This window comes from Passer montanus, unplaced genomic scaffold (genome assembly GCF_014805655.1).
Source record: "Passer montanus isolate IOZ18808 unplaced genomic scaffold, ASM1480565v1 scaffold12, whole genome shotgun sequence".
Taxonomy (NCBI): domain Eukaryota; kingdom Metazoa; phylum Chordata; class Aves; order Passeriformes; family Passeridae; genus Passer; species Passer montanus.
This window is the reverse complement of record NW_024358722.1, coordinates 11,478,500-11,494,243: the sequence shown is the minus strand read 5'-3', so window position 1 is coordinate 11,494,243 and position 15,744 is coordinate 11,478,500. Positions and strand designations below refer to the sequence as shown.

The 15,744-nt window shown below is 35.6% G+C and overlaps 1 protein-coding gene across 2 annotated transcripts in view; it reads right to left on the bottom strand.

The window, feature by feature from the left end:
- Window positions 1-15,744, bottom strand: part of SYT14 (synaptotagmin 14) — an 89,621-nt gene that overhangs the window by 62,880 nt on the left and 10,997 nt on the right. For both annotated transcript variants that reach the window (XM_039697795.1, XM_039697796.1), the window contains exons 2-3: window positions 14,676-14,723; window positions 420-584 (exon numbers count right to left, since the gene is read on the bottom strand). In XM_039697795.1, coding sequence (XP_039553729.1) covers window positions 420-584; window positions 14,676-14,723 — 213 coding nt within the window. The remainder of the gene's footprint in view (window positions 1-419; window positions 585-14,675; window positions 14,724-15,744) is intronic.

The following is a 15,744-nucleotide window of genomic DNA, read 5'->3' as shown; positions in this document are numbered from 1 at the left end:
ATATTCAATAATGTGTTAGTCAGATATAAGATATCACTAAAATTCATCTTTAAAATTATTTTCCAGGTGAATAAAAGCAAGACCTTTTCCAAAAGTGTGGTGAAGGATTTTAACAGGCTGAGTGAAAATCCAATAATCCCATTCACAAATTTACCTAAAAAGATTTAATTATACAAAATTATGGAATGTTTAAAATAAGCTCAAGAGTATTCTCGGAGTGCAAGAGAAGCATGTCCCCATAAGTAAATGCAAACTCTTTGGTTATATAGCTGCTGAATTTCTGTGGCTTGTAGATACAAAGATTTGCTCCTTTCAAGTACTGCAGTCACAGGAAAGGCTAATGTTGTTGTGTTGCTACATCCTGGTAAAAATGTGCATTCTTATAATTAAGTTTAGTACACTGCATGTCAGATACTTACAAAGTTTATCTTGTGAATTCTTTCTTGTAGTGTATCCTGAATCGAGATCTGGGAAACCACTAACATTTTCAATACACATCTTCTTATTAATATATAGGAAAAGTAGCAGCATGAGAATAATGAACACCCCGACTGCAGACAGGAATCCAATTGCTTCTGGAGATACTAAAAGAAACAGAAATAAACACATTTAAAAAAACTTTGTAAAGGCTTGCAAATTGTAACATTATCAGAATTGATCATTAATATATAACTCAAAGGATGCAAATATATATGCCAGATATATTTAAAAGTCCACCATTTAAACCTGAGTTAATGCTTAATCACCTTTTCAAAGAACAGAAAAGCATTTGGTCCTAATCTGAGAGGAACTGAGGCTGTGAGCAAGAAGTTCTGATGGAGGACTGGACAGTCTCTGCAGAAGAATGGGGAGATTACCAGAAGCTGCCAAAACCAATGATTTCTGATGGAACACCTGAGAGACAGCCCTGGAAAGGAGCTAAGAGCTCCCCATCTCCTGGAGGTTTGGCTGCCTCTGCTCAGGGCCAGCTTTGAGACAGCACTGTTGAGCCTTTGCCCTGTCCACCTTGTCATGTTCAGCACCTGGCTCCTCTTCCCTCAGGGACCAGCTGGCCCACCCGGCCCTCTGGCAAGCAGGATATTTAATGTGCAAAAAACAGAGTGAGGAAAATCATGTATGGTCACTTGCATATGAACCAAGAAAGAGTTAACAGAAAGTGAAATCGAGATAAAGCACACTTAAAACCAGGTGGGGAGGGAAAAAAGGCCAAAGTAGACTGACACGCCTTAGAGAATATGTAAAATAAAGAATATGTAATTGCTATTAAGCAGATAACTGCAAGGCAGTTATCTGGGGATCTTGAAAGGTGTAGAATCTTCGACACCCACCAGCATCTAACAACATCAATTACACAATTTAAGACTAAGATTGTCAAGGAGCCGGTTTTAGAAATATGAAATCTGCAAATAGATGTCTGCTTCAATTTGCAGATTTGCAAATCTGCAAATTGAAGCAATGGGAAAGACTATTTAAATTGTAGCTTGTTTATTTGAAAGGGAAGTGGGCAGGGAAAGGGATATAGAAGAGCAGCAACCCGAGAAGCTAGAAATGTGAGAAATAAGTAAAATTTATAAATGCAGTTCAAGACCAAGAGAGGGCAGATCTTTTGAAAGGAATGCAGGCATCCACAGACTATAATGAAGCTGAGCTACTTCATTAATAAAGGCTGTCAGGGTCTCAGAGGGAAGGCCCTTAGGAAACCCAGTGGCAGCTCCACAAGCTCTATATCCAAACAACTTGAAGCAAAAAGTTAAAATAGTGACAGGATTGCAAATTTGTTATGAAGTAGGGTAGGAGGTTAAAGTGAAGGGTTATAAAACTGCAATTCAATAAATAATATTTGTATGCAATTTATAGGCAAAAATGTGATAGAACTCAGAAACTACATGAATTAACAACCAAGTAAAGCATTACAGAATTGTGATTTCTAGTGATACGTAACAGATTAATTAATCTGGTAACTGGTTTATTACTAGTGTACTGATAATTGAGAAACATTATGTCTCAAACCTGCATTCTAAACAGGAAGAGTAACATCTAAGAGTGGATTTTATGGCCACAACACAAAGACAACACATATTTCAGAGCTGAACACAACTGCATTAATCTGGATAAAAACTGGGATTTCACATATCACTTTTCTTCCTCCTGCCTTTGCAAGACTACACTCAACTCCATAAATCCTGTTCTTGGGGGTTGATTTTTTTTTTCTATTTAGTAAAGATTTATGAAGCTTTATCAGATTTACAAATTCTGTTTGCTAAGATCTTGGCACTTCATTTTAGAACTATAGTGCTGCATGGTAACATCTTTCACTATTTAAAAAGGAGTGGAATTAAAGAACAGTTGGCAACAGACTCAGCATTCAGAGAATGCAGAGAACAAAAGGACAAGACACAGGAGTCTGAAATAACTACAAGAAGAGTTCCAATTGGAGATGAGGTGGGAAAAACCCAGAATGAGAGGAGTTTATCACTGGAACAGATTGCCTAGATCAGTTATAGAATCCAACTTCAATGTTATCCCTGCTTTGAGCAGGGGACTGAACTGTAAATTACTTTCCCAGGAGCCTTCCAAATGAAATCATTCTCTGATTCGACATATGCCCTTTGTAAATCTGGGCTCCTACATCTATGTAAAAGTACTGACTGAGAAACACATGCAGTTCCACAACCTCCTCAGTTCGTTTTGCAGGATGACAGGGAACATTTGTGACTACGGTGCTGTTCTTAAATTATTATACAGGTGTCTTTTAAATCTGACAAAGAAAGAAAGATACAAATAAATGTGCCTTCCACCATGAAAAATAAATTGGACAGATTTGCACTTCTGTTTTGAGCTAGACATACAGACCTATCTAAAACTGGCATGCTTCACTTCTTACATCTGACCAGATGAGATCAAGTAACATTTTGCCTAAACTGGCCCTGAAAATTTTCCCATGAAAAGGAACTTGCCAACAACTTCAACTGAGAAATCCTGCTGCATCAAGAGGGGTAACAAGGTGAGAAAAGTGGATGTCTATTCTGGAACAGAGGGGAAAGTCAGCTAATTTTTTTTAATTAATATTTTAATTATCATTAACTTTGGCACGTGTCAGGCATTCCTTTATTGTTTGTCAGGTGTCTATTTACCATTTTTCATGGAATCTTCCCACACACAGGAATACCCTGAGATTTGACAAAAGCCTCAGTTCATACATATTAATTTTTTACCTTAACAGATGAAATCTCCCCAAGTTCTGCTGGCAGTAGGCATGCTCCCACCCCTTCCAAGACTGCATATGGATAACTGAGAATATCTGAGGCTATTGAAACAACAGTTTTCTCTGAATTATTGATCCTGACCCAAATGAGACCAGGGACTGGGCCCAGAACAGAAAACCTTCATTTTCAATACGTTGCAGCTATAACATTTATCAAACACAGAGGCACTGGCAGAAAAGGCAGCAAGAGGGGACTGTAATTCACCAGAACACAGGGACCAGCAAAAGTGAAAGAGCAGCAGAAGGTGGCACAGGTTAATGATGTTCAGGCAGGAAATCAGTGTGAGAAGGTGTGACACCAATTTGGGGTACCTGGAACAAGTCAGAAAGCAAAAAGAAGGCAAAAAAGAAGACAGATCAGAAGGCAGATAAAGATCATGGGACCTTTGAATGAACTATGAGAATGATTGCTTTGTCATTGGAGCAGGCTGTCCTAAGCAACTTCACCTGAATTCCGTGTCCACGCTGCTTTGAGCAGGAAATTTAACTGAATTCCCTGTCATGGAATGATTCTCAACAAAGGGCAGTGACAGTCTCCTTTTAAAAGGATATATTAACTGTACAGCATCTTCAGGGAAAAACCGTCACATATGTCACACTTGATCTTTTCAAACAGTAGGTTTAAATTGCAAGTTTTAAATTTTTAAACATTTTTACTTATGCTTATGTTGCTCAGCAATCATCTGCCTTGATCCAACAAAATACGTTCTTAAGGAAGTTAACCACAACCTAAAAGGAACTGAAATACTGGATACTTTGGGGTTTTTTTTCTCCAGTACTTCCTGGATACTAAGTAGTTAAAAAAGGCACTGTCTGAAAGCCTTATAGTTCTCTATGGAAACACAGTATCTGATGACATTTTTCTGGATGAAAAAAGAAACATTGGCTGATACCTTACAAAAAGAATGAAACTTTAGCCGCAGCAAAACTAATTAATTATTTATGTAATTCAGTGTGAACATAGGACTTGAAAATTATATTTCTGTATCAATTTGCACTCATGTAAGGAGTCTTAGAATACTTGTTCACAGATTAGGTAAATTATCAAGCTGAAATCCTGTAAAGTATTTCCATTATAAAGCCAGGGGGCAAAAAAATGTACTTCAATTTTCCACATGAAATGTGCACAGATTTCCATCTTTGAATACAGGTTTTATACATCACATTAATCCTTCAGTTAGTTTCTCACAGGTTAAGTGTCAAGCAGGTATACCTTACAGACAGAAAAACAATTAAAACCCTTTTTTACATAAAAAATACATCTATGCCACATTCACCACCAGAATTATTTTGATTTCAAAACATATTGTAATAAATTCTGAGTTGTCTGGGAATTAATTGTACCATGAAAAGCATTTAAAAAACTCTCAGAGGTACCCAGTGGTTTCTTCTACTATCAGACATCACTAGGAAAGCAATATTTTCTCAGTCATCCTTTAAATTCAAAAATACTACTTCTATAAACTTCATGATTATTTTTGGTTCTTAAGAAAAACACCAATAAAATTCTAAATTTATGTTTGAAGTTCATTATAATATAAGGCAGTTTTAGAAATACTACAAGAACAAACGTCTTTCTACAAAGTTACCAAGACTAATTGAATTGCTGGCTATGGAAGTGGCACAGAAAGTCATAGTCATTACAGAAGTATTACCTCAACATCACTTTAATTCTATTTTGTTGTTAGCATCACTAGAATCAGAAGTATTAGAACACAGAAACTTACCATCTCTTCATCTTAAATATTGAATTAGCACCTCTTTGTTCAAACAATAACTTGTTATGATATTTTTCATTTCAAAAAGTTGTTTCAAACTCTTCAGAAAATGACATCTTCAAATATATATCACCAAAACAACAAAAATCCTCAGACATTTTAAAAAGATGAAACATTTTTAATATGACATTTAAAAGCATTTATTTTTTTATTATGTATCTAGTCCCAAACTTGATTTACTATTAAGTCAATTATTTTTGGGGCTTTCACACTCTACACCATACCACTGACTTAGTAAGTACAAAGCCACACAGTCATCTTAGTGACATTTCAATTATTCATTTACAAATGCAATACTATCTCTTCTGTATACAAATTAAGTAACTAGGGGGTATGACCTGAAAAATGTCAATTACCTTTAGGATCCTAGCACAAAAAAAAACCTTGAAATTTAATATGTAAGCTTGTTTTTATTTATAACTTGTGTTTTGGGGGTTTTTTTTACAACTTTAGCCTTTTAAATTATTTTAAATATACAGGACTGTTGTTTTGTATTTAGTCCTCAAGAAGAATGATTTACTATTATTTTATTCTTTACACCATTATATCTTAATATTCCATTAAAATAATCTGCGCTGTCCAGCTCAAAATATTTTCATCCAAATGCCATTCACTGCTGCTTGTCACTTCTTTCCAACTTTACCACTAGCACAAGAAATTAACATCTTTTTAGAAAGCTGAGCAGGTTACTGAACAAAACAACAAGACTTGTGCCTTGGTTGCCTTTTCTGCACACTTGAATAACTCATCTCCAAACAGGATGTATTTATTTCTCACAGACAACTCATGTCATAACAGAAAAAAGCCAAACAAATCCCTCTACACCTGAGTCTGCTCACAAGTGAAATACTTTGGTCTGATTACTCAACAGGAGTAGGGACTATACTTTCATACGTGTCAATTGGCATGTAAATTTATTTTGCTAATTACATAGGATCATCTCTTCTTTACAAGTAAGTAACTTAACTTGAAGGCCACCTCAGATTTCATGCTCTTTCTAAACAGCTTTTCTTTAACAATGGAAACTCAAAACACACGTTTCACAGCAATTTGTGACCCTGTACATAATTAGTATCTTTCTGTTTGCAGGTTGCTAGTTGAAGAAGCAACAAGTGAATAAAACCTTTTGTACCTAAACAAAATGCTACACATACAAGGGGTAATAGTTTATCCACTGTTGCCTTTGCATTCTGACTAAAAACATTAAATTCTTGACTAACTGCACTGTTTCAAAAACACGAACTATATACGGCAGCATCACTATTAGAATGCTTTCCCTTATAAAGAACAAAAGCAACTGTACCACAAAAATTGACTGGCTGATGTTGCTGCAAAAAAATCAGTGATAGCCAATGAACTCTCAACATTTTATGGAACACATCAAAAGACAAAATTCCAAACATATATCCTGTAATTCTTGTTTTGTTCTTTCCTCTATCTCCCACAGAAAACACTGGACTATGAAATTCTCTTCTTAAAACCTACCTATTTCTTCTATGTTTTGCCAAAACAAACATCAGGAAGTCTTTCAGCTCAACTTAAAACACACAATTACATCTCATATATCAATGTTTTTAATTTTTTAGTTATGTTTAGGAAGCATTAAAACTGAAGCTTTTCTGTATAAAGAGGCTGCCCCCTCCAATTCCAAACTGCTTTTTGCCTTTCCTGATGCATCACAGACTTCTTACCTTGGCCCACTACTAACGGCTACAGCTCTCAGCATACTTTGCTAAATACATTTTATTCTGCCAGTCTTATGATGTTCCCTCCTCTGCATTTGTTGCTCCTGCCTCTTGCACTCTGTTGGGACAGCAAGTTTACATGCCCTCCAGTACAAACTACAAGCCCCTGCAACATGAGCTACCTGTACTTCAACACTTCAGGTATCGACGTCCAGGACACAACCCTGAGTGACAGCAATTTCAAATGAGGATAAACTTGAAATGACGACTCCATTCCATTTCAAGGCAAAACTGAAAAGAGTGCTGCAGTTCCTAAATAAGAAAATTATAAACGATTCCAGCAACATGAGCCTCTCCAAAGTTTTTTAAGACTGAAAGAATGAAACGGGGATGAAAGTGGTTCTATTTGGAATAACAATGCCCTTTAAATTGACCTTTCAAAGAAATACTGAGGAACACAAAAAATTTATATCATCTGAAGTGATGCACGATGCCACTTTTTGGTTAATTTAAAAAAAAAAGTCACAATAAGCAAAAAATAAATGTCTTTATTTACACAAAAAGTCTACTGGAATTAGTGTATCATGAAAGCAACGCTGGTCTAACTCCACTGTCACTCCTACTCCAGTGGAAATTTATCAGAAATAATAACAATAAATTTAACATTCTGCTTCTGTAACTTCACCCTGGCTGTGGGACATTATGCACTGCTGCAGAGACAAAGCAGAACTCCTTTTTCCCTTTGTTTCCTTAATATCTAATTACGAGGACTAACAAGAAAAACACATTTTAACATCTAGATTCCAGGAATTCTTACACACAGGAAGAAATTCTAGAATGTATTTTAATTAACAAAATCAGTTTATTTGATTTTATTACAACCAATTAAATTACTTGACTAAATAATTACATCAAATAGAGTTAACTTACTTCATAAAATACAATTCTAGAATGAATACCCTGAGTTGGAAGGGGCACACAAGGATCAAAGTCCAATTCTCAGCACTGCACACACCATCCCAAAGAAGTTCATTGTCCAAATGCTCTTTGAGCTGTGCCAGGCTGGTGCTGTCACCACTGCCCTGGGGAACCTGAGCCAGTGCCCAGCCATCCTCTGGGTGAAAAACCTTGTCCTGATATCCAACCTAAGCCTGCCCTGGCACAGCTTCAGGCCGTTCCCTCGGGTCCTGTCACTGGCACCACAGAGCAGAGATCAGTGCCTGCCCCTCCTCTTCCCTCACCAAGAAGTGGTAGCTGCAGTGAGATCTCCCCTCAGTCTCCTCCAGACCAAGTGACCTCAGACACTTCTAACTCACAGTTTATAATAAAACCAGCTTGGTTCATTACAATAACTAATTACATCCATAACTGCACAAAACTGCTTGTGGCAGCTCTGCCTCTACAGATTGTCTTTTCCAGGATTCTTCTCCCTTTCTTTTAAAATGCCATGCTGAAACTGTCTTTTGCTGATAAATTTAATTACAGGGAAAAGAGGACCCTTGGCTCCAAAATACCACTGATCTAAGAAAGAATGAAGGAGTAACTGAAGTCATAATCTGAGATGGAGATTTAAACTTTTGACAGAAATCTTTTAATTCTTAAATCCTTATGTGCTGGCAGAGTTGTCAGCCTGCCATCCCTGCTGATCTACCAGTCCCTCAATGCCTTTTCTCTCTTACATAGAATTCATCTCTGATTAAATAGTATCTCCCAACAGAAATCTCTGAAAAGCAACAGCAAAGGAAGCATCACATTTGCCACTTAGAATAGACACTGATCATGGAATCATCTTGATTACCTCCAAATCCCAATAATCTGTTGCAATTACATAGCATATTACATGACTATTATCCACGCAGTCGGTAAGAGAACAGCAGTGATTATAATTTTTAATGGTATTCTCAAATAATCTTCCCAAAGCAAAAGTATTAAAGGCCCACAGGGGTCTAGAGACTTGCAGTTTGAAAGTTCATACTCATCACAAAGGAGCTCTCCACTATGGGGAAAGAAAAATAATCTATGCAATAAAAATATTTTAAAAACTCATTTTTCCCTATCAGACACTACAATTAACAACAAAGCATGAGACAATCCATGTAATCCAAAAGTAATTAACCAGGATATACAGCAAAGTAAAAACGATTATATGAACATGAGAACTTGAGTGAAGACATGCCATGGTTTTGATATAGCAAAATTCTTATACACAAAACTTGCCATGGAAAAAAAGATATTGCCATAGCTGGAATTAAGTGACCCCAGTAGCTGCTGCTTTCCAGAAGACTCCAAACACAGGAAAAAAAAAACCACAAAATAATATTCTGCTTCCTTTGTGGACATCAGTAAGATCAAAGAAAAGTATTTACTCTGTATTGAATTTTCTCTAATCCAAAACATGTACATACAGATTACTTTTCCAACAGAGTTCAAATTCAGAATATATATTTTGTTGGTGTTAATTTTAACATTGTTACCTTTTTTTTTTAACATGTACCAATATGTCTAAATATCTCTCAAGCATATGAGGTTTAGTATCCATGGAATAAAAAAAAAAAAAAATTCAAGCCTTGAAAAAAGAAGTAATTAGTATTAATTAATTAATTAGTATTTTCTTCAAACATTATAAAAGTAGCTTTAATTGTTTACAGTTTCTAAATGATGAGATTTTATTCTTCTTTGTAAAAAGAGAAAGTGCACTTTATTTTGTACTATCCAAATCTGAACCTCTAAATGAGTATAGAAATAAAATATATTTACATTTTACATTAATACAAGGATATCTAATAGAAAGAAATTTGCTACCATCTGTGACATCACCCTTCTCTTGATGAAGAACAAGTAGTTCTACCAACTGGATGACAGCAGCAAGAAAGGGGAAAATTATTTTGTTTCTTTTTCAGAGCCAGCTACTTAGCATAGACTAAGTACACAAATTACTTAATAATTACTTAGTATTACTTAGTCCTGAGTACTGAGTGTAGACTTACACAAATAGTGTAAGATAACTTGAGTATCAGATGCAGTTGACTTTCAACTTAATGTTTTTACTGTAAAATGAAACTAATGAATAAATGTTACTTTTTGCCATTTGGAGTAAGTGCAGTTGGCAGCTTAACATTCAGACACATGCAAAAGGATAAGGGTAGTTGACCAGAACATTAAAGAGGAATAGTTCTACTTAAAACATACTTCTGACAAAGCAAAAATTCACACCTTCTTATCTTTTCAAAATTATTATTACAAGTGACATTTTTCATTGTCAGATGAAGACATTGTCTTTTTGCAACTTCTCTTTTGCATATTAAAGAGAGTACTTCTGTTCCATTCTTAGTCACAAAGTCAGTTTGCTGAATAATTTCCTTTGTTTGCAAGATTGCCACAACAATAGAAAGGAAAGAACATTTTGCAAAAGAAAAAAAGGGCTTAAAAATAATTTTTAAACTTCTGTGCAACTCAGCCCTTACTTGGATACTCAATCTACGTTTCCATGAATTAAATACAAAACACACTGCTGAGTTAGAAATATCACTTTGCACTATTTCAAAAATAAACAAGTGAAAAATGTTGGGTGAAAGAAACCTAAAAATAATACAGCCAGATATTTTCTCCTTTAATGTCACTTCCATGTCACACAATGAGTACACAGCAGAATATATTAAAGACAGGTTTCTTCAGTTACAGCTCAATATCGTAAACACTCATCACAAATCTCTCTTGTTTGTAGAAGGAGAACCTTAAACAGCCTTAATTAAAATATTACTAATCTCACAACAGCTAATTCAAAGTTAGACTTGCAGTTGCACTATACAGGTAAAAAAGATATATTGTTCTCCAGCCTAATCTCAAGTTCCCTGAATTCTTCTATGTCCACAGCAAATAACCAAAGGAACAGTTTATAAAAATATCCTGACTCCCTCAAAAACAGCCAGCTGGATACTAGGACAATATCCAGCAAAACTACAAACTGTTAACTGAGTCGTTTCAGAGAAACTGTGTCACGTTCTGATGTCAAAAACTAAGCAGGAGGACTCTTCTTTCCATAGCCAAGTCTTCAATTTGTATTGTCAGACATTAAAATGTGTGAACACAAACTTGCATTAAATAATAGAAGTAAACAAGATGTTAATTTATAATAAAAGCAAGAATCTACTTTTCCATTTTTCTAATTTCCAGATTTCTGTAATATGTAAATATAAAACCACACGAACACTTTAACTACTTAACTATGTTAAACATAGGAGACACATATTTCAGTGATTCCCTAATAGCTGATCATACATCTTTAAAGTTCTTTTTACAAGCTGGGAAGTGACTTGTTCAGTATTTTGTAGCTATTAGATGTTACATAACAGCCACAAAATACTCCCGGTTTTCAGGACACACATTCCCTATATTTATGCATTTAGAGGAAGCCTCTTTAAAAATACATAAGAATTAGTTTTTAAGGCTTTCCAGAACAGCCTATTAGTCTCCTTACTCCTGATCAGCTCTTTGCAGATTCTTCTCAAACATGTATGAATCTGCTAAAAAGAAATCAAGTAAAAAAAACCTGTAAAAGTACTGCAATCCTTCTTGTGCAGCCTAGAGGGGGACCCACCACAGTCTCTCTTGGGCACCTACAAAACTATAATAACATTAATGTGACACAGGAGAAGGCCTGTGCCAGACAATTGCTACATCTTTGGGTAGCAAATCTGAGTCCTGTATCACTACCATACTAGGATCATATTTACACTAGAACTGACATAACCTCAGATATTCAATGAACATTACAACTGGTACTTGCAAACCTCTATAATTTAAACTGATATAATCTGAGAAATACAAAACCTAAAAAACAGGAAAATTAAGGTTTCAAGTTATTTTCATTTTTACTGCAGAATAATCTTAGAGCAGACATTTCCTTTTTTAAGGCTTAGATTTTGCTTTTACAGCTATGCCTTCAACTACAGCTAAGAAGTTTTCATTATGTTATTTGAGTTAAAAGGTGTAGTCACAGCTTTGAAGACCTTTCTGGTTCCTCTATGTATTTCATCATCTGATACGCCAAGGTTCCTATTTTCCTAGAAAAAAATGAAAGGGCAGGCAAGAAAAATAGAATTTAGGAATGCGTTACTTGGCTGACTAGAAAGAAAAATTAACCACCAGCAATATGTGTTCTTCAAGTCATATAATCCCCATACAAATTGTAATTACATTCCATCACTTGAAACCGGAAAGTTTTCCCATGTATTATTCATAGAAGACACATGCTTGCTTGCATGCTTACTTTTCCCTATTCAGTGCAGGAAAAAAAAGATGGAACATCACTGTTTTTCCTCTTAGTTGCTTCTCAAAAGCCATGTACTTGGAAACACTGAAGAAAGATAGACAAGCAAAGCACAAATGTACACTGCAAAACTCCAGCTACTTATTGCAGGCTATTTACTACTAATGTTTCTTTCAGAGGTTCCACACAGGCATTCCAACTCCAGTCACAGGCCAGTCACAGTTCCCCACCATCCGCTGGCAGAAAGCACAAGAGGCTTTCAGGCAAATAGCAAATGGAGAACCATTTTGTCAAACACCACCATCTCTCAAGGCCTCACAGAGAGTAGTCGATGAAAATGAGGCAGTGGATGAATGCCAGGAGTGCTGGAATGTACTCTCCTGGTGCCACAGACACCAGAGAAAAAAGAGAAGGGCACACTGCAACCTTACCCAGCACCAGACAAGACTGCAGGGAATTACCCATGTGTCAGTATGAACACTTAATCTGTCCATTCAACTTCTACTGTGAGCTCACAGACCAAAAAACAGCTTAGCTTTCAGGGCACAGCCAAGAGATGGGAAACTCCATCCTGTATAAGCTTGACATGAGCACTCAGTGACATTAAGGACAAAGCTGGAAGGTCTGATTTGACCAGCTCGAGACGGCTGATAGCCAGGAACTCTCAGCTTGGAAATGCCTTCCTATTCTGAGGATGTCAGCAGAAATCTTGAGTCTGCAATCTCAACCTGGCAAGCAAGCAGAGCAGGACAACTGGCAAATAAAGTAATCCTTAGGAGCCTGGCCTTGGTCAGACAACAAACACATCTTGAATTTCTGATTGTGCATCAGAAGATGTACAAAAAGTAACCAAAAGTCCACATGACAAAGATTTGCAGTACAATGGCAAGCACCTTCTGCTTTAAAGGTACACATCCAGGAGGGAGCAAAGACAGACAAGAATGCACCAAATCATGCACCACCAGGAGAAATTTGTCAGTAACATAGGGACACACAAGGTTAGAATATACATGGAAACTCATATGACCTAAAAAGGAACCCAACATAATGCAAGTATAAATGGCACTAAAAGGATGCTTCTCTTTTAATCACACTTACCCCTAGGCTAATTTATAACCACCAATGCTAAAACACAAGTTCCATGCTATTTTTATTTAATGTATTGTACCAATGGCTAACAGAGCTTAGAACTCAATGCTCAAACATAACACAGAATCTTAAAAAAACAAACAACACATCTTTTCAACTTAACTTCCCAGCAACTAACATTAAAACCATACAGCACTGTCCCCAAGAACACAGAAAATTTGTTTTTATTAAAATCAGTACAGCATCCTAAAATAAACAAGGATTAGCAAGATTAACAGCTCTTGAAAGTTTATCAGAAGGCTTTCTGAAATTCCAATGAGTTTCCCAATTCAAAAAGATAAACAGGAGCTATTACAGAAGGAATACAGGGCACTGTGTGTACCACCTTATCTGTCAACAGAAAAAGTGAGACAGCAATAAAAGAAAAAATTCTGCTCCCCTCCAAAATGAGAAAGAATTTTATAAAAGCAAGATCTAAATGATTCACAGTTTAGAGAAGTGAAGAAATGTTCGTAATTACAGTACTGTAACACATACACACTCAAACATTCTTTCAACAGATATTTGGAAAAGATTACTTGTGACCATAAAGCTAATCTGACCTTAACTGGTAAGCTTAATTTTGATTAATTTAAGAATTGTCAAATAAATGTTTCAATAAACCAAACAATTTTACCAAAATGTCTCAGTGAATGCAATGGAAATTGAGAGGACAAACAAAACTTCTTCCCAAAGAGTACAATGTGGTTTGACAATACTGTTGAGGCAGTCTAACACTCAAAAGAGTTGTCAAAAGAGTCTTGCAACTTTACTCCTCTCCCACCACGTTTTCTTACTCCTTCCCTTTGAAAGCACTGAGACTCTTCTGACCTAACCGAGACTCAATTCAAGGAACTAATCCTTGAAGAAACCTTTTTTTTTTCTTGGATTAGCTTTCAGATGAGAAGACATAAATTCAACAGCAATGCTGCAGGAAGGACCACAGGGCTGCCAAAAGGGACAGAAAACAGATCTGTATCTAGCCTTTACATCAGCTGAGCTGTTCTGTTGAGCTCCAACTTCAGTCACTGCAGCTCAACTTTAAGCTGTAACATCCCTCCCTGGAGCACAGCTCTGCTCTGTGCTCTCTCAGTTGCTGCTCTCACTATTGCTGCAGCTGTTTGCAAAGAAGTTTGAGTCATTAGGATCTTACCTGAAATAAGAGGCAGAGATTACCAGTTCATTACATCAGTTTTTTAAAACATCCTCACAACTTTCTATTAGTAAGGAAAATCACATAATCCTACAAATATCTGAATAAAGTGAAGATCAAAGTTTTCATGGTTACCCATCACAGCTAAACAACATTAACAAATTCCACATAACACAGTGAATTTTGGAAAAGCACATTTTTCCCTCTTGTGAAAAATCAAATTTTATTTTATAATTTCACTATTTTTTCCTGTTGACATTGTCAGCATCAAAAGATTCTGCAACTCAAAGATGCAGCACTAAGATCCACAAAAAGTCAGGGCATAACACCGGGCAGCAGATTTCTCACCAGGAATATTCACAAGCTAAGGAGTTCACTTTCACAAATGGTTGCTCACCTTTTCTGATGCAGATCAGTTCATGTACACCACAAGTTCGTTCTCCACCTGTGTGGAAATACACCATTAGAAAACAGTAACAAATAACATGTATTTCATTTCTTTATAAGGCTTATAAACAGTGAAAAAGAAAGCTCCAAAAATCCATCAATTAATAAAAATGCAGAAGATTGGCTTAACAAATTTTGAAATTATATATTAAATACTTTGGAAAAAACAATAAATGTACCTTTGGCTTAATATCACTAACGGTGGTACAGTTTGAAGAGTTTTATGCAGAAGATTGGCTTAACAAATTTTGAAATTATATATTAAATACTTTGGAAAAAAACAATAAATGTACATTTGGCTTAATATCACTAATGGTGGTACAGTTTGAAGAGTTTTACACTGAATTTATACAGATAAAATTACAAAAGCAAGCACCTTAACTGAAGCCACACTAATGTTTCCCAAGTATAGACATAATTTCCTGTTTGGAGAAAACTACCCTACAAAAGAATTGTGAAAAAATCAAAAAAATTTCCAATACAATAGAATGCCAAAATAACATTATGATTACCTTCTACAGTAATAAAAAACCAAATTTTAAATCCCCAAAAACCAACCCTATTAACAAATACTTGGAATACAGAACTTCTCCTTTAGATATTTTTTAAGTTAAAAATCTAGCTGTATAGACTTTGACATATTTATTCAAGAATAATAAAATTGTTGATAGAAATACTACACTTTTATTTACCTTTTAATAAAGACCATTTTAATTGGAATTACAGTTCATAAACAAAACACCAACACATAATATCTAAACCAAAAATATTTTGGAGTGATATGCCCCATGATCAAACCTTAAAATTCCAAACTACATCAAGCTATGGCTTCTCTTAATGACACCCCAACCCACTCAGCCTTTTTCCACTGACAACAAAAGAGTACATGGATATGAATATGAATACAGACCTGAGGGGAACTGCCTGAGATTTAATACCCAGTTCTCTGCAATCTCATGAAAATACAAAACAGAGTTTCAAAACCTCACAAAACATCTATTTCATATCCATTAATCACT